The sequence below is a fragment of the Lissotriton vulgaris genome, chromosome 7 (genome assembly GCF_964263255.1).
Source record: "Lissotriton vulgaris chromosome 7, aLisVul1.2, whole genome shotgun sequence".
In the NCBI taxonomy this organism is placed as follows: Eukaryota; Metazoa; Chordata; class Amphibia; order Caudata; family Salamandridae; genus Lissotriton; species Lissotriton vulgaris.
In genome coordinates this window covers 1,340,578,107-1,340,600,809 of record NC_141695.1, presented here as the reverse complement: position 1 = coordinate 1,340,600,809, position 22,703 = coordinate 1,340,578,107, and the positions used below count along the sequence as shown (strand labels likewise).

The window sequence follows — 22,703 nt, the reverse complement described above, 5'->3', positions numbered from 1 at the left end:
CTTTAAATCCTTTTTAGATGGAAAATTAACTGTCTCTGGGGAGGACCACAGGTCTCCATACCCCAGAGCTAATAGGGTAGCTTTAAGATCTCTAAACCAGCCTATGTTAGTGGCACCAAAGCAGTTTTTAACCTCCAGACAGGCTTTTGCATAGTGGTGAAGTTCAGGCGTTGTCCATAGACGACGCCAGAATGTCAGAGGGCGAAGTCTTGCTTGGTCCTCCACCGGTTGGCACCCTAAATCATAGAAAAGGGGAATAAGTGGTGATGACTGAGGCAGACCTGTTGCCATTCTTAAAAATTTATTTTGGGCATGTCTTAGTGGGTCCAAATTGCTACCGCCCCATAGTTCTGCCCCATATAGAACTGCTGGTAATACCTTGCCGCCGTATATCTTAATAAGCGGAGACATTGGCCTGGTAAAGGAGCTTTTATGTTCTTCAATCAGTGCCCCACCCAGCTGCTGGTGCTTCAAGGACATAAGCTCAACCTGATGGGACCAACTCAATGTCTCACTAAAGGTAACTCCCAGGTAGGTGAAATGCTTTGTCTGCTCCAGGGGGATTTCCCCCATGGTAACCCTGGCATTAATTTGTTTATGTCCTCTTAGAACCATAAACTTGGTTTTAGACACATTCACCTCTAGCTCATGTTCGCTGCAGAAACACTCAAACCTCGACAGAGCTTTCTGCAAACCCTGTCTGGTTTGAGAGATCAGAAGTGTATCGTCAGCGAACATGAGCAAGGGGATTTTCATTCCAGCCAGACTTGGGGCATCCGTGGGATAGTTATCGTAAAACTTAGTGACTCTATTTATATATAGAGAAAACAGGGTGGGTGCCAGCACGCATCCTTGCCTGACACCTTTGGCCACTGGAAAATTCTCCGTCACCTCACCCGGTTTACCCCAGCGCACAAAAGCAAAGGTATGTGCATGAAGATTCACTATAAGTCGGACTAAGGTGGGGGGCATACCCATATCTAGTAAGCATTTCCACAACCCGGCCCTCGGGACAAGGTCAAATGCTGACCTTAAGTCCACAAAGGCCGCGTATAGGTTGCCTTTGCCCAAGGTGACCGTTTTCCAATGCAAAAGCATGAAACGGAATGCCTGGTCTAGGGTACTCACGTGAGGTCTAAACCCAGCTTGAAGAGGAGTAAGGATATTATACTCCTCTATCCATGCCTGAATCCTGGTGAGAACAAGACGGGTTATGATCTTCTGTACCGCGTCAATGAGACTGGATGGAACCGACCGATCACCCTTCTTAAAAATGGGCAGGATTTCTGCGCCTGCCCAGGAGTCAGGTACCCTAGCACCCATGGCCAGTGCGTTTACAAGCTGCACTAGGTATGGTACCCAAAGGTCATGGTCCTGTTGGAATATGTCCGCTGGTATGCAGTCAGGACCAGGCGCTTTTCCCCTAGGGATAGCTTTCAAGACTAATTCAACTTCTCTGGCCGAGAACACAAGTGAATCTAACGATAGTGGCCAACTAATGGAGTCCTGCATATTACTACGGCATCTAAATTGTTCCTCAAAATGGCACACCCATTTCTGTTGTTCAACAGATGCCGAGCTTGGGCGATCATCCTGAGGCAAACCCCATTTGAGAAGGTGCCAAAACTGCTGTAGGTTCCTAGAGCCACAGGCCTCAACTAATGATGTCCAACGTTCGTCATCCCAAGCGGCTTTAGCAGAGCGTTTAGCATCATTGAAAGCCTTCCTACTTGCTTTGATTAGGGCTGGGATCTTTAGTTTTAAAGCTTTAAATAGATCCGCATGGGTCTGTCGACACTCGTCGTTGAACCAATTGGCAGTTTTCCTAACCTTCCTTCTACCCTTGTTGGCAACATACTTAATAAACAATGATTTTAGAGACAAAAACAAACTAGCGTGGATGCCTGTAATATTTGTGTTGATCATTTCCTGGTTATCACACTTATCAATTTCTACCAGTGAATTGGAAACCAGGGCTCTGATCTTTTTACATGCTTCCACATCCACAGAAACCTTTGGCCAGCGAACCCTCCTCATGTCATTTGTAAGTACAACAGCCTCCTGCACAGAATTTAACTGACGTTCAGCCGGCCCTACAAAGCTAAAATCCTTTAGTTCCGCTACCAAAGGTTCATGGTCACTTTCCGGACGTGGCTTAACTTCCATGTCCGATACTACAGGCCACAGTTTAATATCTACTAGGATGTAGTCAATACGACTGCTATGTCTACCATTAGTGAATGTATGTTTACCCATCCTGTCTGAGCTTGCTCGTCCGTTAAGGGCACGTAACCCCCGATTCAAACAAAGACCTTTAATAAATGTAGCTGCTTGGGACCACTTGTTGATCGGGGCTATGTCTAGCTGAGGAACCCCCCAAACCAGATCCTCTGCCTCTGTTAGTAAACCATCGTCTAGACTCAAAGGTTCAAAACAAGTGTTTAGGTCGCCCATAACAACCACATGACCAGCTTCTGAGGTAGTACTTAAGAAATCATCCAAACAGAGAAGAGTGGTTGAGACTCTGCCACCCATGGTACCTCTAGCATATACATTGATCAGCAGTAAATCCATCCCTCTTTTTGATTTGATACTAACTATCAATATATCTGGGCTGTCAATAAAAACTTCCTTAACAGACACCCCTTCAAATTGGCGAACCCAGATTGTTAAGCCACCCATAGCTCGGCCTCTGTGACTTCTGATGGCTGGTTTGTTAAAATTCAAGTAACCTGAAAGAAACACTGGTGAGGTTGCCCAGGTTTCTTGAAAAGACCAAACATCGCCTCGGCAGATAAAATCAATCCAATCTGGAATGCAAAAACGTGATTCAATTCCCGCTATATTCCAACATCCCAAAATGGTGCCCTTTGTACATACTCGGACACATGAATTAGTTATGTCTGGAGGGTGGGATTCGTTGGACTGGGGAAAGGGTTCTTCATGCACATGGGTAACTTTATTCGTACCTTCCATAGCCATACACAATGACCCAACCTGAGTAATTGGCTCAAAATTAACACTCTCAGTGGTGATGTCCTTGGGAGACGCTGAGGTAGGTACCATAGCCAATACATCTGACTCTCTTGAGTAGACCATGCACCCTTTCACACAGTGATCAGACTGGTCCTCAAAACCTTTGATAGTACACAGTGAATTTCCCATGGCATCTCCGACACCCATGCAATCAGAATTACACTAATTGACCCTTGTTGGAAAAGCTGGTCAATCATTAGACGCCAGCCCTGATAGGGGATCATAGAGGTTCCTCAACGGGATATTCCAATACTTGTTTGGCTGAGTGAACTTATTTGGATAATTACAAGCTGGGTAAAAACCTGGGGGCTGTTGAAAATGTAAAAAAACTGGAGTGGGGGGAGCCAGGGGGTACAGAGGCTTGTTAGGGAGTGGAAGATCCGATAAGGCTGGGGGTCCAAAAGTCTGAGGCTTAACCTTGGCCCAACCCGGTGTTCGTAGGGAGCTATTATAACTAGATTGTGTGTAGGAGCGATACCGTGCCTCTGGATTGAATTGTGGTCCGTGGAAACTAGAAGTGAAGTTGGACCATTTAAGGGAACTTTTAGCATTTTTGGAAGGTGGTTGATCAGTTGGATTAATCAGGGTCTCAGGATAGAAATAACTGAGGTTCCTCGTGGAGATCCCTCCCTGGTTACTTCCTACATACCAATCTGAGAGGTGGGCTACTACTCTATGGTCCCTAAAATTGATGATCACTATATCCCCCTCTATATCCTTGGGGCGTACCCCCACCCACTTACATCTTCTGACCGTAACAATATCCCCATTGAGATGAACAGGAAGGGGTCTATTCGTTTTCAGCCAGAAAATGACTTTATTTTTTAAACTTTCATTGTTTTCCCGATCCCCCTCAGATATTGGTGGCACACCCGTCATTACAATTACATAATTCATTGAATCCGGAGGCAAATCCACATTGTTTCTATGTGGTAGGGATTTGTTGTTTTTAATGTTAACGGATTTACCCACCCCATTCTTTACCTGTGACATTACTCCCTTAGTCGGTGGTATTTCTCTATTTTCCAGTGGATACTCCACATTCCTGCACTGTAGTGAGGTGGAGAATTATGTGTTCTAGTTCAGTGCTTCATATTTAACTCTCTGACATAGAAATCCTGAAAGGTTCAACAGTTTGCTCTCTTGTGCACGTGTGCGTCTTGTAATAATTTGCACTATTCTTGTTTTTCTCAGGATCAGAACAGGCCCCTACCCCGGCTCCTCGCTCAGGATAGAAAATCTCTCTTTTCTCTAACATGTTATAAGACATGTAAAAGCTTTCCTGTATATCACCAGTAATTGTTATGTATTGTATTGGAACATTTATATAGCACTTACTATCCCTACGTGGGACGCTGGAGCGCTTGCCCTTGTGGATAGCACGCTACACCATGTGGGGTCTGTTGTTAGACGTGTGTGTACTTTATGTTGATCCTGTGAGGCAAGTGTTGACATGTTGTGCGCTATGACCATGGAGGTAGGTTTATCATATTATAGGACCCAGGGCTTAGTAGAATGATGGATGGAGAAGGGTGAAAGAGATGGGCGCAGTTGGACTTGCGCAGATCCAGTGACATTATCATATCCCATCCGCCACTCAGTGTCAGTATTTAGCCATCCAGCACTGGGTCACTTAGCCCTGCATCTGCCTCATGCTAGCTATCCTCTCTTACCATTTGAGAAATGGCTTCACACTAGAAATACTGATGACGTCTCTTCTCCAACATATATATATTTCTCAACCCTCTACAGAACCCCGTCAAATCCTCAGCACTGTTGCGCTAGGAGAAAAGTGCGAATGCCTCTTCACTTCCAAAGAATGGTTAGCCATTCAAAGGTGAGCCCATTCCCATTCTTCAGTACATAGTACCTCAGGCAAAGGAACATTCCTCAAAAAATCCCACTATAGGTACTATACCCCTGCACAAACAGCTCAATGGAAGAGAGATGGATTTGCATGTTGCCGGGGGGGCTGCGACCAGGTGGGAACTTTAACCCACCTTCTTTGGCAGTGTACAAAGCATTAGCAGTACTAGTCAGAAGTCTTTGCCTCCATTGACCAAATGTATAACATCGAACTCCCCAGATTCCCGAGCTACATTGTCCTGGGTCTCCTGAATGCCCTGACTAACCCTTGAAATCCACAAGTGGACGAGCCATCACTCTGGCTCTATGCCCTGCCAAGCAAGTATTGCTAGCACCTTGGAGTACAGCTACAATACCCACCCACTTAGACTGAATCTACAAAATCTGGGATCTCCTTGCCATGGAGAAGCTAACATCCTCAGTAGAGCAGAAGCTGCCTCAATTCAACAAGATGTGGGGACCCTGTCTGAAATTCCTGTCCCAAGAATTCTTAGAATTGACATGCCCAGGGTACTTATGCATCCTCCACCTTATACCCACAAAAACCAGTTTTGACTGATATGGCACTCCCCTTGAGTTTCTAGACAAGCGATATACCTTGTTTCTATGTTGAAGGCCATCATTTCAGCTAAATAGGTAATTCATTTCCCCCACTCTACTGTCCCCATCTTTTTGTCTATTCTCTTCAGTTTTCTCCCTTTTCACTCGGTCCCCACCCGCCAGTGGATGTTGATCGTAGTTTTTTTTGCATTGTTCTTTTCAATGTCAAACTCAATAAAAGGATTTGAACCAAAAAAGTAAATGCCCTCATTCTACTGACTGGATTTTTGCTGTTTTGGTGTCAAATTATTTAGTAAACTTTTCATTATTTTTTTAATTGGTGCAGAATTTTTTTGTGTTGTGTTTCATTTCATTACTGTTTGTGTGCTGCATAAACACTTCACATGCTGCATCTAAGTTAAGTCTGAGTGTTTTGTGCCAAGCTACCAAAGGGTAGGTTAATTAAGGATTGTGGTTGTTGCTTGATTTGGGTTTACAACCCCCCTCAAGCAAGAACTCAGTTTCTTACATTCTCCTATCAAAGTGAAGAGCTAGTGAAACAGTTCTGAATTCAGCCTGACACCTGCGATATATAAAAAGTGAGAAATCTGCAGGTATACAAAGTATCCACTACAAAGATTGTTCCAGAAGGTAAGTGTGAGAAGTTGGCCTGATATATGATGTCTCCAATTCTGGGGGCACCTTGTATCAGTCCAAACAATCCCTTATGGTGGTGGTTGTAAGTCAACCTTATAGACAAGCTATCCTAAGGGTAGCATGGACTAAGCAGCCTTAAAGGCTTAACTCAAGAGGGCATGTGAAGCCAACTGTTTTACCAATCACAATCCTGTAATATCAAATGAAAGGACACCACACAAGTTATATATTATAAAAATATATGTATTTATTACTAAAATAATCCTCTATACTCTTTATGAGTCTAGAAGCACAAGCGTTTAAACAAAAGCACAGTAAAACATATGAAAGTTGCACAGTTATGGATGAGGCCGGGGGCCACTCAAACCATATACTAAAATAGTGGTATAAGTATCACTAATAGAACAGTGGTAAGGCCTGAGGCCTTGGGAATCGCTGGGGCTATTCGGGACTAGCAGTAGTGAAGTCAGGAAAAGCCCTCGGGACTCGGGTGCAGCGCTAAAAGTACACGCATGCACCAATGCAAAGTCAATGGTGCGTAAAAGTTACAAAGTTACTGTTTTAGGAATGTTCCGATTGGACTAGAATTACCAAACTTTAGACTTAGACACTAGAGGTGTATACCAATGCAGGAGCACCGGCGTTCACGAGTTACCTCACCCACAGGAAGCGGGTGCATAGGTGCCAAAGTGTGTCAGGTTTCGTCACGCAGTCTGATGGTGCCTGGAGATGAAGATGCTGCAGGCGTCCAGAAGAGAAGTGTCCGGTTGGATCCAAGGGTGGATCGAAGATGCAGAGTACCTGAAAGCAGAGGGGACAGAGTCTGGGTCACTCAGCAGTGACCAGGGTGGAACCAGGAAGGAACCAGGCAATGTCGGGCGCAATCAGGTGGTTGTCGTGAAGCTTGTCTCCGCTGCCACGTGGACTCTGGGGCACCAAGGATGTCCAGGAGTGGACCACGAGCTGTCCCACGTAGGCTCTTGCTGTCGGCAGTGTCGGCTTCCGGATTGGAGCAACCAAACCTTGGCAAGCGCAACCCACGCAGGATTCAAAGATCGCTTCTTACTCGGCAGCAAGGTCAGAGCGTTTGCTCCTATTCAGGGGAGAGAGGGCCAGTCCAGAGCAACCGGACTGACAGAGCAAATTCAAAGGTTCATCGATACTGGGGCCACTAGCCAACGGGCAAGCGACCGGACCAACACGTCGAGCAGGAAAATGCAGAAGGGCCCCACGCAGCACTCGGAGAGTGTGGATGGGTGAGCTTTGGTGCAAAAGCTGCTCGGGGCTGAGGCTTCTCAAACCCCAATGCACAGCGTCGAGGGAGCCTCGGGAGCTGCACGGTCAGCACTTCGTGGTTTTTCCAAGATGGCCGGCCTTACGCTTCAGGTGGCCTCCACGGGTCTCAGATTCGCTGGGACTGTGGATCGGGCTGTTGGAAGGCGGGAAAGCTGGGTCTTGTCGATCTCTGTCGCTCGAGTTCCGGTGGGAACTGCAACAAAGCAAACGGTGAGGCGCTGGATGGTGCCTGTTTGCACAGGGTGGTCACTCCTTGACCACAAGGGAGATTCTTCAGTCTTCCACGTCGAGTGGGATGTCGAAGGGTCCCGAGTTCTGTATCAAAGTTTCAGTCAGGATAATCTGATGTGCGCTGACACTGCTCCCACCTTTATTCCAAACTAGTGGGCTGGATTACCTGCTAGGTCCCTCCTATGGGTGGGACCAGGGAAGGGGGTGGTTACACCCCTTTCCCTTTGTCCAGTTTCGCGCCACGACTGGGGCTGGTGTGCCCCAGAACCGGTTTGACTGGATTATGCAAGGGGAAGCCTTGTGCTCCCCATGCAGTGTCTAGTTTCTTTCAGCCCTCCCTGCTCCAATCCACTATCTCCTGTCTGGGGTGGTGTAGCACCTCCCCGTGACAGGAAACCCTTTGTCCAGGCCTCCTCTGCCAAGTTTCGGTCAGCAGCAGGAGTTCAGACTTGTGTCGGGGCAGCAGCATCCATTTTGTGATGCTGAGGCTCTGGTTAGGATCAACCGCGTTTCAGTAAAGTAACATGTCTTCTCCCTCTAGAAGGGTGGAATGCTACCCCCGTTGCCAGGACTGGTGAGGGGGTAGTATTCCAAATCGTATGACACCTTACACGACATGTTTTGATAAAGCCAAACCAAAGTTAGCACATAACCGCGATGGATTATAATGCATTTAAGAGTATATGGTATGGCAATATCCCAGGACAGCTAAGGGTGTTGGTCCCGACAGCTGCAGACAGGCTCAGCTCATGCTAGAGCACCATCTCACATAAAACCAAGCACTCTGCCTCCAGGATTGTTAAGGCCTGCCATAGGAGTGACTTATAGGCATATATGTGTCCAGATATAGGTTTAGCTATATCTATACTATATCTAAGCAAGGGGTGATTACACCACCTTGCCCAAGCTGAGTGATCAGCCAGTTGTGTCAATTTAAGAACCAGCCAGGGGTGGCAAAAGATATGCTGCAGCCCCTGGTAGGCCTTGTATGCACCTATGCCCTGGGCACCTATAGTGCACTGTATAGGGGCTGACAAGGTGTCCAGTACCAAATTGGTTATGTACCTATAGTACATGTATGTGAATTTAGAGAGAGAACAGCAGGCTGTGGGTCTGATTAGCAGGCCCACAGCCACATTAAGTCAAAAACCAGTGAAGCAAAAAGCAAAAATTGGGGTGACCATAGGAAAGCAGACCCTACTCTCCTACATAACCCCCCCCCCCCCCCAATGCAGGGACATTAAACTTAACCATGACCAGATATGTCTTCATGTTCTAAGTGGAAATACCTGGAGAGACCATCTGCATTGCTATGGTCAGTCCCTGGTCTGTGCTCCACTGTAAAGTCCATCCCCTGTAGGGAAATGGACCACCTGAGCAGTTTGGGATTTTCACCCTTCATCTGATTGAGCCACAAGAGGGGCTTATGGTCTGTCTGAATTAGGAAGTGAGTGCCAAACAAGTATGGTCTCAACTTCTTCAGGGCCCAAACCACAGCAAAGGCCTCCTTCTCCGTCTGAATTAGGAAGTGAGTGCCAAACAAGTATGGTCTCAACTTCTTCAGGGCCCAAACCACAGCAAAGGCCTCCTTCTCAATGGCTGACCAACATTTCTCTCTAGGGGTCAGCCTTCTGCTAATAAAAGCAATGGGCTGGTCTTGACCATCTACATTAAGTTGTGAAAGCACAGCTCCCACCCCCAACTCAAAAGCATATGTTTGAACAATGAACTGTTTGGATTAGTCAGGAACTTCAGGATAGGTGCAGAGTACATGGCCTTCTTCGGGTCATCAAATGCCTTTTGACAGCTAACTGTCCACTGAACCTTTCTTTGCATTTTCTTGGATGGCAAGTCATTTAATGGTGTCACAATGGACCCATAGTTCTTTACACATTTCCTGTAATACCCAAACAGGCCCAAGAAGGCTCTGACTTGTGTCTGGGTAGTTGGAGGACCCCAGTCCTTTATGGTCTGGATCTTACTCTCCAGTGGTTGAACCTGACCCCCACCTACTAGGTGGCCCAGGTACACACCCTTACTCTGCCCTATCTGTCACTTGGTAGCCTTGATAGTCAGGCCTGCCTTTTTCAGGGCCTCCAGAACTTTCGTCAGGTGGACCAGGTGATCCTCCCAGGTGGAGCTGAAGACAGTAATATCATCTAGATATGCTGCACAAAAGTCATCTAACCCAGATAGGACTTGATTCACCAACCTTTGGAAAGTGGCAGGTGCATTCTACAAACCTAAGGGCATTACCACCAATTGATAATGTCCACTGGGGGTTGAGAATGCTGTTTTGGCTTTAGACTCCTCAGCTAACCTGATTTGCCAATAGCCAGCTGTCAAGTCAAATGAGCTCAGAAATTTGGCAGAAGCCAACTTATCTATGAGCTCATCTGCCCTTGGAATGGGATGAGCATCTGTCCTAGTGACAGCTTTGAGACCTCTGTAGTCCACACAAAACCTCATTTCTCTCTTTCCATCTTTTGTATGGGTTTTTGGCACAAGGACTACTGGGCTGGCCCATGGGCTCTCTGATGGCTCAATCACTCCAAGTTCAAGCATTTTCTGCACCTCATCCTTTATACAATCCCTGACATGGTCAGGTTGCATGTAGATCTTATTCTTCACAGGCAGACTGTCACCAGTGTCCACCTCATGGGTGCACCAGTTAGGTTGACTGGGTGTGAGAGAAAACATATGTCTATGAGCCTGCAACACTTAACTGCAGTCCCATTGCTGCTGGTCAGTGAGGCTGCCTGCCAAGGCTACTCCATCAACTGAACCATCATCAGGGTTCTGGGATAACAGGTCTGGGAGAGGGTCACTCTCTTCCTCTTGCTCCCCATCTGTGGCCATGAGCAAGCTCATGTCCTCCCTGTCAACAAATGCTTTCAATCTGTTTAAATGGAGCACCCTGTGGGGGCTCCTAAGGGTGCCAAAGTCCACCAAGTAGGTGACTTCTCCCTTTTTCTCCAGTATGGTGTAGGGTCCAGACCGTATGTCTTTGAGAGCTGCTGGGGCCACTGGCTCCAACACCCACACCTTCTGCCGTGGCTGGTACTCAGTCAGAACAGCCTTTTGTTCATGCCAAGCTTTCTGTAATTCTTGGCTGGCCTCCAAGTTTTTGGTTGCCTTCTCCATGTATTCAGCCATCCTGGAGCGGAGACCAAGTACATAGTCCACAACATCAAGTTTAGGCTTTTTGAGAGGTAACTCCCATCCTTCCTTCACAACACACAATGGAACCCTTACAGGGTGGCCAAACAAAAGTTCAAAAGGGCTGTAGCCAACCCCCTTCTGTGGGACCTCTCTGTAAGCAAAGAGTAGGCAGGGTAAAAGGATGTCCCATCTACGCCTGAGCTTTTCAGGTAACCCTTTTATCATTCCCTTTAGGGTCTTGTTGAACCTTTCAACAAGCCCATTGCACTGTGGATGATAGGGTGTGGTAAACTTATAGTTCACTCCACACTCTTTCCACATTGCTTTCAAATATCCAGACATGAAGTTGGTACCTCTGTCTGAAAGAACCTCCTTTGGAAAGCCCACTCTGGAGAAAAAAAACTGCCAGGAGGGCCCTTGCCACAACAGGTGCTCAGGGGAATTGCCTCTGGATACCTGGTGGCATGATCCACTACCACCAGTATAAATATGTGCCCAGAAGATGCTGTTTGTGGATCCATGGGACCCACAATGTCAATTCCAACTCTCTCAAAGGGCCCCCCACCACAGGTAGGGGTATTAGGGGGGCCTTTGTGGTGCCACCTGTTTTGCCACTGGCTTGACAGGTGACACAGGAGCGACAAAACTCCTTGGTATCCTCTGACATATGAGGCCAGTGAAAGTGAGGGACAAGCCTGTCCCAAGTCTTGTTCTGGCCTAGGTGTCCTGCAAGGGGAATATCAAGGGCCAAGGTGAGAAGGAAGCCCCTAAATTGCAGAGGTATAACCAACCTCCTGGTAGCACCAGGCTTGGGGTCTCTAGCCTCTGAATAAAGGAGCCCATTATCCCAATACACTCTATGGGTACCTTGAGCACTCCCAGCAACCTCAGCAGCAGCTTGCTGTCTGAGGGGTTCAAGAGAAGGGCAATCTAATTGGGCCTGCCCCAGGTCTGCCCTTGAGGGTCCCCCTATCCCCAGAAACTCAACCTGATCAGGTTCAAGTTCTTCAGAGACAGTCTCCTCTTGGATCACTGAATCAGCCTCCTGTGAAGTCTGATCTGATCCTCAACCTGGGGCAAGTGGGAAGGCACTGCCTTAACCCTCTTGCTCTTCCTCTTGGGTTGTGGTTGGTCTATTGTTTCAAGATCCACCACAGGTTCAGGTAGGCACTTTTTGGCCTGAGTCCTGGTTACAGCAAGGACCGTGCTGAAATACCTAACATCTCTGCATAAGTCCTGTACTCCACTTCTGACCATACTGAGTTCTCTAGATCATTGCCCAAAAGACAGTCTACTGGGAGGTCTGCACTCACAACAACTTTCTTGAGGCCATTTACCCCGCCCCAGGAGAAGTTAACAACAGCCACACTATGGGGTCGATTCCGATTCGGGAAAAACCACTCCGAATAGCCGTTCGGAGCGTTTTTCCCATACGAATCGTACCCTGCAACGTCCCCCGTACGTACGACGAAGTACGATTCGTACCAGGAGCCGTACTCCGTACGAGTCGTACAAGACACCGTACGACTCTAATCTCCATACGATTCTCCCTCGGAACCTGCTGTACGCGACATCTGTACTGGTTTTTACGACCCAGCAAGTACGATACGTGTCGGGTACGCACCGTACGACCCTTTTTCTACGGGAGCTGAAAACAGCCGTAAAATCAGAGTTCGTCCCGAAACAGGTACGGAACGGCCCCCCGGGTACGGTGCGTACCCCCATTATCGCAGGGGTACGCACCGTACCCCTGCGATCATGGGGTGTACGAGCTGTACCCCCATTGTACCCATTGTACGATCGGTGTACGAGCCGTACCCCCATTGTACGATCGGTGTACGAGCCGTACCCCCATTGTACGAACGGTGAACGATCGGTGTACGAGCCGTAACCCATGTACGATCGGTGTACGAGCTGTACCCCATGTACGATGGGGGTACGGCTCGTACACCGATCGTACATGGGGTACTGCTCGTACACCGATCGTACACCGATCGTACAAGGGGGGTACGGCTCGTACACCGATCGTACATGGGGTACGGCTCGTACACCGATCGTACACCGATCGTACAATGGGGGTACGGCTAGTACACCCCATGATCGCAGGGGTACGTGCCGTACCCCTGCAATCATGGGGGGTACGCGCTGTACGGGGTGTATGTAATCGTGCGCTTTTCCGTACGAATCGCCCTTACCAGACGTGGACCGTACGAATCGCGTCCTGATTCCCCGGTCCGGATCGTACTCATCGGGTCGTACGGCGTGTGTACGAGTCATACGGTTCACAGTCTCAGCCTTGCAATACGTACGGATCGCGACGATTCGGACGGATTCACGGAATGCGGATCGTACTACGCGACTCGGACTGACGGGTACGATTCGTATGGAAAGGGCTACGAATACGAATCGTACGGTGGATTTTTTTACCGGATCGGAATCGAGCCCTAAGTGTAGTAGTGGCATTGCTTGCGTTGGTCACTAGGTAATTCTCACCTAGTACAATTTGGGGTCCACAAAGTTAGGTGTCACCATAGTGACACTGGCACATGTGTCCCTGTAGGCCTGAGCCAGTTTCACATTAATTAAAGGCGTCTGCCTATACTTGCCCAAAGTATTGGGACTCACAGTAGTGGGCATGGAGATGTCCACATCATAGAGCAGAACTGCCTGAGTAGGGACTCTGACTAGGCCAGACTCCATCTCAGTACCCAGGGTCAACCATACTAAACCCTTGGGTTGTGTACCACCACTGCTAACTGTACTAGGGGGTGCAGGTGCCTTAGGGGCTGCAGTGGTAGGAACTGGATTTTTCTTGGTGCATTCACTCCTCCAGTGGGAAGTGGACTTACAAGTATTGCACCAAGGTTTCTTTGGGCCATCATTCTTCTTCTTCTTGTTTCCATTCTGGGAACCACCCTCCTTATTAAAATTATTTTGTGGGCCTGAAGAAGACTTCTGGTCTTTTTCTTTCTTATCTCCACCCTTCTGGTCTGCCTTTTTCTGATCACCACCACCTTGGTTCTGATTCTTCTGCTTAACCCTGGTTCTGACCCATTTGTCTGCCTTCTTTCCCAATTCTTGGGGAGAGGTCAGATCTGAGTCAATCAGGTGTTGATGCAACAGCTGGTTCTGGCAATTATTAAGGATCTTTTCTCTCATAATTAGATTGTACAATCCTTTATAGTCTGAAACTTTACTTCCCAGCAACCAACCCTCCAGAGCCTTAGTGGCACAATCAACAAAGTCAGTCCAGTCCTGAGTCTGAGCTTTTTGGGTATCTCTGAACAACAACCTGTATTGCTCAGTGGTTAGGCCAAACACATCAATAAGAGCACTCTTCAGGACAATGTAGTTTTTAGCATCCTCAGGTCTAACTGTGAGGAGCTTATCTCTCCCTTTCTCAGAAAAGGAGAGCCATAAAATTGCAGCCCACTGGTCTTGGGGAACCTGCTGTACCATGCAGGCTCTCTCAAGAGCAGTTATCCACTTGTGGATGTCATCCCCATCTCTGTAGGGGGGCACAATTTTGCTCATGTTTCTATGTTCATAGGACCTGTCTTTATCTCTAGGGATAATGTTGCTGCCACCAGTGGAATCTAATCCACTTAATTTGTGTTTCCTTGCTAAAGCAAGTTTAGCTTAGGCCAAGGCTACCCCTTCCCTCTCTATCTGGAGTTGGACAGCCCTCGTCCTGGCCCTATGCTCTCTTCTCTGGGGGGAAGTCATTCCCCTTTGAGATTCCCTTGAGGCACTAGAAATGTGAGAATCCCTTGAGGGAGATCTCTGCCTTCTATTGCCCGGAACTATTCTGTTATGTACTCTGGGGAGGTGCTGACCCTCTCCATTTCCATGTAGGAATAAGTTGGTTTGGCTAAGCCTTCCAACTGGTACCTGGGTATCCCCTTGATCCTGATCCGACTCTTCCTCTTCTGATTCAGGGTCCACCACCACATCTTCTACATCTGGGGGGGGGGGGGGGGGGGGTGTTCTCAGTCTCTGGGGGATTCACTCCATCTCCTGACCCTGAGGGAACTACCTTAGCTTTCTCAAGATCATCCTTCTCCAGTATGGCTATCAGGATGGGAATGGTAGGGTTTTGACCCTTTTTCAGCCCCCTTGAAGTACACAAGGTACTCAAGTCCCTATGGCTGAGTTTGTCATAGCTGGAAGGTGCCTTGGTAAGGTCAACCAACACAGGCTGAGCATTGGAAGGCTCACCTATGCCAGACATGACTGCTAGTGAGGTGTAAGTGGTGCACTTACCTACACTAAGTGTTTTCTTACTGTACCTTGCTAGTGAGTTGTAGGCAGGGTGTGCTAAACCCTTTGATCTACAACTACTAAGTTCAGTAGAACTTAAATATGTAAGCTTTGTTTATATGTACCTAAGGTACTTGATGTGATCTTTCAATTTGATAAAAAGATTGCAATGGTAAAACAACAGCAAGCTCAAATCTCACCCGCTGCACACCAATGTGAGAAGTTGGCCTGATATATGATGTCTCCAATTCTGGGGGCACCTTGTATCAGTCCAAACAATCCCTTATGGTGGTGGTTGTAAGTCAACCTTATAGACAAGCTATCCTAAGGGTAGCATGGACTAAGCAGCCTTAAAGGCTTAACTCAAGAGGGCATGTGAAGCCAGCTGTTTTACCAATCACAATCCTGTAATATCAAATGAAAGGACACCACACAAGTTATATATTATAAAAATATATGTATTTATTACTAGAATAATCCTCTATACTCTTTATGAGTCAAGAAGCACAAGCATTTAAACAAAAGCACATTAAAACATATGAAAGTTGCACAATTATGGATGAGGCCGGGGGCCACTCAAACCATATACTAAAATAGTGGTATAAGTATCACTAGTTGAACAGTGCTAGGGCCTGAGGCCTTGGGAATCGCTGGGGCTATTCGGGACTAGCAGTGGTGAAGTCGGGAAAAGCCCGCGGGACTCGTTTGCAGTGCTAAAAGCACACGCATGCACCAATGCAAAGTCAATGGTGCGTAAAAGTTACAAAGTACTGTTTTAGGAATGTTCCGACTGGACTATAAATACCAAACTTTAGACTTAGACACTAGAGGTGCATACCAATGCAGGAGCACCGGCGTTCACGAGTTACCTCAACCACAGGAAGCGGGTGCATAGGTGCCGAAGTGTGTCGGGTTTCGTCACGCAGTCTGATGGTGCCTGGAGATGAAGATGCTGCAGGCGTCTAGAAGAGAAGTGTCCGGTTGGATCCAAGGGTGGATCGAAGATGCAGAGTACCCAAAAGCAGAGGGGACAGAGTCTAGGTCACTCAGCAGTGACCAGGGTGGAACCAGGAAGGAACCAGGCAATGTCGGGCGCAATCAGGTGGTTGTCGTGAAGCTTGCCTCCGCTGCCACGTGGACTCTGGGGCACGAGGATGTCCAGGAGTGGACCACGAGCTGTCCCACGAAGGCTCTCATTGTCGGCAGTGTCGGCTTCCGGATTGGAGCAACCAAACCTTGGCAAGCGCAACCCACGCAGGATTCGAAGATCGCTTCCTACTCGGACCAGCAAGGTCAGAGCGGGTGCTCCTTTTCAGGGGAGCGAGGGCCAGTCCAGAGCAACCGGACTGGCAGAGCAAATTCCAAGGTTCGCCGGTACTGGGGCCACTAGCCAACGGGCAAGCGACCGGACCAACGCGTCGAGAAGGAAAGTGCAGAAGGGCCCCACGCAGCACTCGGAGAGTGTGGAGGGGCGGCTTTGGTGCAAAAGCTGCTCGGGCTGGGGCTTCTCAAACCCCAATGCACAGCGTCGAGGGAGCCTCGGGAGCTGCACGGTCAGCACTTCGTGGTTTTTCCAAGATGGCCTGTCCCACGCTTCAGGTCGCCTCCACGGGTCTCAGATTCGCTGGGACCAAGGATCAGGCTGTTGGAAGGCGGGAAAGCTGGGTCTTGTCGATCTCTGTCGCTCGAGTTCTGGTGGGAACTGCAACAAAGCAAACAGTGAGGCGCTGGATGGTGCCTGTTTGCACAGGGTGATCACTCCTTGACCACAAGGGAGATGCTTCAGTCTTCCACGTCGAGTGTGATGTCGAAGGGTCCAGAGTTCTGTATCAAAGTTTCAGTCAGGATAATCTGATGTGCGCTGGCACTGCTCCCACCTTTATTCCAAACTAGTGGGCTGGATTACCTGCTAGGTTGCTCCTATGGGTGGAACCGGGGAAGGGGGTGGTTACACCCCTTTCCCTTTGTCCAGTTTCGCGCCAGGACTGGGGCTGGTGTGCCCCAGAACCGGTTTGACTGGATTATGCAAGGGGAAACCTTGTGCTCCCCATGCAGTGTCTAGTTTCTTACAGCCCTCTCTGCTCCAATCCACTATCTCCTGTCTAGGGTGGTGTAGCACCTCCCCGTGACAGGAAACCCTTTGTCCAGGCCTCCTCTGCCAAGTTTCGGTCAGCAGCAGGAGGTCAGACTTGTGTCGGGGCAGCAGCATCCATTTTGTGATGCTGATGCTCTGGTTAGGATCAACCGCGTTTCAGTAAAGTAACATGTCTTCTCCCTCTAGAAGGGTGGAATGCTACCCCCGTCGCCAGGACTGGCGAGGGGGTGGTATTCCAAATCGTATGACACCTTACATGACATGTTTTGATAAAGCCAAACCAAAGTTAGCACATAACCGCGATGGATTATAATGCACTTAAGAGTATATGGTATGGCAATATCCCGGAACAGCTAAGGGAGTTGGTCCCGACAGCTGCAGACAGGCTCAGCTCATGCTAGAGCACCATCTCACATAAAACCAAGCACTCTGCCTCCAGGATTGTTAAGGCCTGCCATAGGAGTGACTTATAAGCATATATGTGTCCAGATATCGGTTTAGATATAGGTATACTATATCTAAGCAAGGGGTGATTACACCACCTTGCCCCAGCTGAGTGATCAGCCAGTTGTGTCAATTTAAGGACCAGCCAGGGGTGGCAAAAGATATGCTGCAGCCCCTGGTAGGCCTTGGATGCACCTATGCCCTGGGCACCTATAGTGCACTGTATAGGGGCTGACAAGGTGTCCAGTACCAAATTAATTATGTACCTATAGTATATGTATGTGAATTTAGAGAGAGTACAGCAGGCTGTGGGTCTGATTAGCAGGCCCACAGCCACATTAAGTCGAAAACCAGTGAAGCAAAAAGCAAAAATTGGGGTGACCATAGGAGAGCAGACCCTACTCTCCTACAGTAAGTAACTCTTTCTTCCATGCAGGATCGAAGATGCCACAGCAGTGCTCTGATTTCAAGTGCAGTACCTTACATCACAAGGTATTTCTCTATTTTCCAGTGGATACTCCACATTCCTGCACTGCAGTGAGGTGGAGCATTCTGTGTTCTAGTTTAGTGCTTCATATTTAACTCTCTGATATAGAAATCCTGAAAGGTTCCACAGTTTGCACTCTTGTGCACTTGTGTGTCTTGTAATAATTTGCACTATTCTTGTTTTACTCAGGATCAGAACAGGCCCCTCCCGCGGCTCCTCGGTCAGGTGAGAAAATCTCTCTTTTCTCTAAGATGTTATAAGACATGTAAAAGCTTTCCAGTATATCACCAGTAATTATTATGTATTGCATTGGAACATTTACATAGCACTTACTATCCCTATATGGAGCGCTGGGGCACTTGCCCTCGTGGATAGTACGCTACACCATGTGGGGGGGGGGGTTGTTAGACGTGTGTGTATTTTATGTTGATCCTGTGAGGCAAGTGTTGACATGTTATGTGCCATGACCACAGAGGTAGGTTTATTATATTATAGGACCCAGAGCTTAGTAAAATGATGCATGGAGAAGGGTGAAAGAGATGGGCGCAGTTGGACTTTTCACAGATCCAGTGAAATTATCATATCCCATCCGACACTCAGTGTCAGTACTTAGCCATCCAGCATTGGGTCACTTAGCCCTGCGTCTACCTCATGCTAGCCATCCTCTCTTACCATTTGAGGAATGGCTTCACACTAGAAATACTGATAACGTCTCCTCTCCGACATATATGTATTTCACAACACTCTACAGAACCCCGTCAAATCCTCCGCACTGTTGCGCTAGGAGAAAAGTGAGAATGCCTCTTCACTTCCAAAGAACGGTCAGCCATTCAAAGGTGAGCCCATTCCCATTCTTCAGTACATAGAACCTCAGGCAAAGGAACATTCCTAAAAAAATCCCACTATAGGTACTACACACCTGCGCAAACAGCTCAATGGAAGAGAGATGGATATGCATGTTGCTGAAGGGGCTGCGACCAAGTGGGAACTTTAACCCACCTTCTTTGGCAGTGTGCAATGCTTTAGCAGTACTAGTCTGAAGTCTTTGCCTCCATTGACCAAATGTATAACATCGAACTCCCCAGATTCCCGAGCTACATTGTCCTGGGTCTCCTGAATGCCCTGACTAACCCTTGAAATCCACGCGTGGACGAGCCATCACTCTGGCTCTATGCTCTGCCAAGCAAGTATTGCTAGCACCTTGGGGTACAGCTACAATACCCACCCACTTAGACTGAATCTACAAAATCTGTGATCTCCTTGCCATGAAGGAGCTAACATCCTCATTAGAGCAGAAGCTGCCTCAATTCAACAAGATGTGGGGACCCTGTCTGAAATTCCTGTCCCAAGAATTCTTAGAATTGACATGCCCTGGCTACCTATCCATCCTCCTCCTTATTCCCACAAAAAACAGTTTTGACTGATATGGCACTCACCTTCAGTTTCTAGACAAGCGATATACCTTGTTTCTATGTTGAAGGCCATCATTTCAGCTAAATAGGTAATTCATTTCCCCCACTCTACTGTCCCCATCTTTTTGTCTATTCTCTTCAGTTTTCTCCCTTTTCACTTGGTCCTCACCCGCCAGTGGATTTTGGTTGTAGTTTTTTTTGTATTGTTCTTTTCTTTTTTTTTTTAAACTTTATTTATTGTTTTTCAAAAGAATACATAACACCAGAAACTAAATATATTGAGTCGTGGAAACAAAATTAGTACGTACATAGATCTAATTCGAACAAAAAATAACAGCCTTTAACTTGCGACACAAATTGAAAATGAAGTCAGTGGAGAGAACACAAGACATTGAATTAATACTCACAAAAAATAAAATAGAAAAAAAGGAAAGAAAAAGAGAGAAAGACAAATGAAAAAGGAGGACCAGGATATCAGAAATAAAGATGATAACAGATATTTCAAATAATTCAAAGCGAAGCCCACTACTCTAAAGGGGCCCAGATCTTAGAGGCCAGTTGGCACCTTCTTCTTCCCCTTAGCAAGTACACCGAGGACTCCAAATTATACCAAGCTAGCATCCTAGCTTTCCAATTAAAAAAAGTTGGAGCCTCCGAACTTAACCACTGTGAAGTGATACATAACCGTATCATTGCCATAGCAATAAACAAAAATGCTCAAGTATACCTTGTCCTTTCAATATCTCCTGGATACTCACAGCCCAATATAATTAACTCTGGGGAGATATTAACAGGAATTTTGAGCACCTGATTCAAAAAGACCTCAATATCCTTGAGAGAGGCCCTGAGATTTGGGCATGAATAAAACATATGGATTGAATCCGCTGTGTGAAATCTACACCTAGAGCAGGAATCGCCCTTCCCCCCCCTCCCCCAATTAGCAATCTTAGCCGGGGTATGATATAGATCGAACATAGCCATGTAGCTTTGCGTACGTAGGCTGCCTGAAACTAAATAATAGATGGCTAATTCCAGCGATTGTTTCAAATCAAATGGTGGAGTACCACATTTCGCTGCCCACTTAGTATTCTGAAGATCCAGGTCATCAGGAAGAACTGATAAAAGACATTGGTAAATAGCTCCTATTCTAGCCCTCTTTTTAAGGAGTTCAACTAAAGCAATCTTGTCGTACAGAGTAGGAGTGCTACGGTAATGCCTATCCAAAAATCTCCTGATCTGGAGATATTAAAAAAAATCATTAGAATGTAAATGAAACTTATCCCTTAAAAAAGAAAAAGGAGCCAACGGCCCATCAAGACCCAAATTGCCAATATCTTTTAAACCCAGCATTTGCCATTTAAAAGTGACACCATCCTGAAATATGGATGATAGCACACTCACGGCATTAAAGGGAGTATAAAAATTAATCTTTAAGGTGGCTATCCTATAGCAGATTTTCTGCCAGATTGAAAACAGTGCCCAACTAACCTTAAATTTTGTTTTTTTTAAATAGCTCGGCTCTAACACACGTGTTAAAACACCCTTTGCAGCATCACACAGAGCTATATTGTATATAGATGGCCTAGTACATAAAGGGACATCAGCCCTATCACCCAGCAGTGGTGAACCGAAGTGTTGTAGCATGGCAGCTCAGTAATAGAATAAGAGTTTAGGAACGCCCCACCCCCCGTTCCCTAGGAAGGCAGGTCCTTTTTGCGGCTCTCCTTACCCGGCGATAGCCCCTCAAGAACCGCTGACAGATTCTCTCAGCCCTAGCCAACGTTATCTGCGGAATGAAAAGAGGAATTGTACTAAAATAAATATAAAAACTTTGGAAGGATTAAGATTTTCAACACATTACATCGTCCAAAGAGTGACAGGTGGAGGTGATCTAACGGTATACAGACAAAATATGGAATAAAAAATATAGAATATCACTAATATCGAAGTGAAAATATAGAATGGACAAAATATCGAATGGACAGCATATAGTCAACAAAAATATAGAATTTAAGGTAAGTAATTTAATATCGATTTTCATAAATATAGAAAGTCAAAATATCGAAGATTATAATATAGGTATTAAATATATCAAATGTTTAATAATATCGACCTTTTTAAAGTGTTTTGTATGTTAGTATATGTGTGAAAAGTGTATATTTATTTTATATTTTATTTTAAGTAATTAATTTTATGTTATTTAATTTTTGCGTAATTTAATTCTGTAGCGGGTTGTGGGTTTATAGGGGAATAGGGTGGGAAGTAATTTAATTATAATTAATTAACTATTTAAATGTATTTATTGGTATTTATTTTGAATTCATTGTTAATTACTTTTTAATTGGTAATTATTTAAATGTTAATTGGAAAATAATTTTGCTTAATTGATTAATTGATAATCATGTTAATTTTATTAATTTATTTTCCGTAGCGGGTTGGGGGTTTATAAGGGAATAGGGTAGGAAGTAATTTAATAATAATTAATTAAATATTTAAATGTATTTATTGATATTTATATTGAATGAATTGTTAAATAATTTTTAATTGGTAATTAATTAAATTTGAATTGGTAATTAATTTGTATTAATTGATAATCATGTTAATTTTATAAATGTATTTCCCATAGCGGGTTGTGGGTTTATAGGGGAATAGGGTGTGAAGTAATTTAATTGTAATTAATTAAATATTTTCATTTATTTATTGGTATTTATTTTGAATTAATTTTTAATTAATTTTTAATTGCCAAATAATTAATTTGTATTAATAGTTAATTAATTTTAATACATTATTTTTATTTTTATTTTTAATTGATTAATTATTATATTATATAAAATTGGTAATTACTTTTAATACATGTTTTATTGTTTTTTTTTTTTTGAAATTTGTTTTATTGTTGCATCAAAGTATACGGGTACAGTGTAAATGATCTGCTGACGTGGCCTCAACATTCAGCCGCGAACAGCCAAGCGTGCAACGTTTTCTTGTTTTATATACAACTGGTACAAATATACATTTCCTCAATTAATCAGTGCAGATCGTGTAAATATGTCCGTAGGTTGGGAGGCAGTGAACCTGCATCGCCAATAGGACGATGAATAATAACAGGCGTGTAGGATCCCGCCCCAAGAGCGTAGGATCGAGGTCTGTACTGTCCATATAACGGTGGTACCAGAGAACGGGGGGGGACAAAACTGTGGGAGGGAAGCATGTGGGCGCT

General features: G+C 46.0%; 1 protein-coding gene across 1 annotated transcript in view; it reads left to right on the top strand.

Annotated features, from left to right (window-relative positions):
• LOC147703652 (uncharacterized) overlaps nucleotides 1-22,703 on the top strand; it is a 1,900,603-nt gene that overhangs the window by 1,501,916 nt on the left and 375,984 nt on the right. Inside the window, exons 16-17 of the mRNA XM_086929537.1 lie at nucleotides 4,231-4,260; nucleotides 18,258-18,299. Of these exons, the coding sequence (XP_086785663.1) occupies nucleotides 4,231-4,260; nucleotides 18,258-18,299 (72 nt within the window). The remainder of the gene's footprint in view (nucleotides 1-4,230; nucleotides 4,261-18,257; nucleotides 18,300-22,703) is intronic.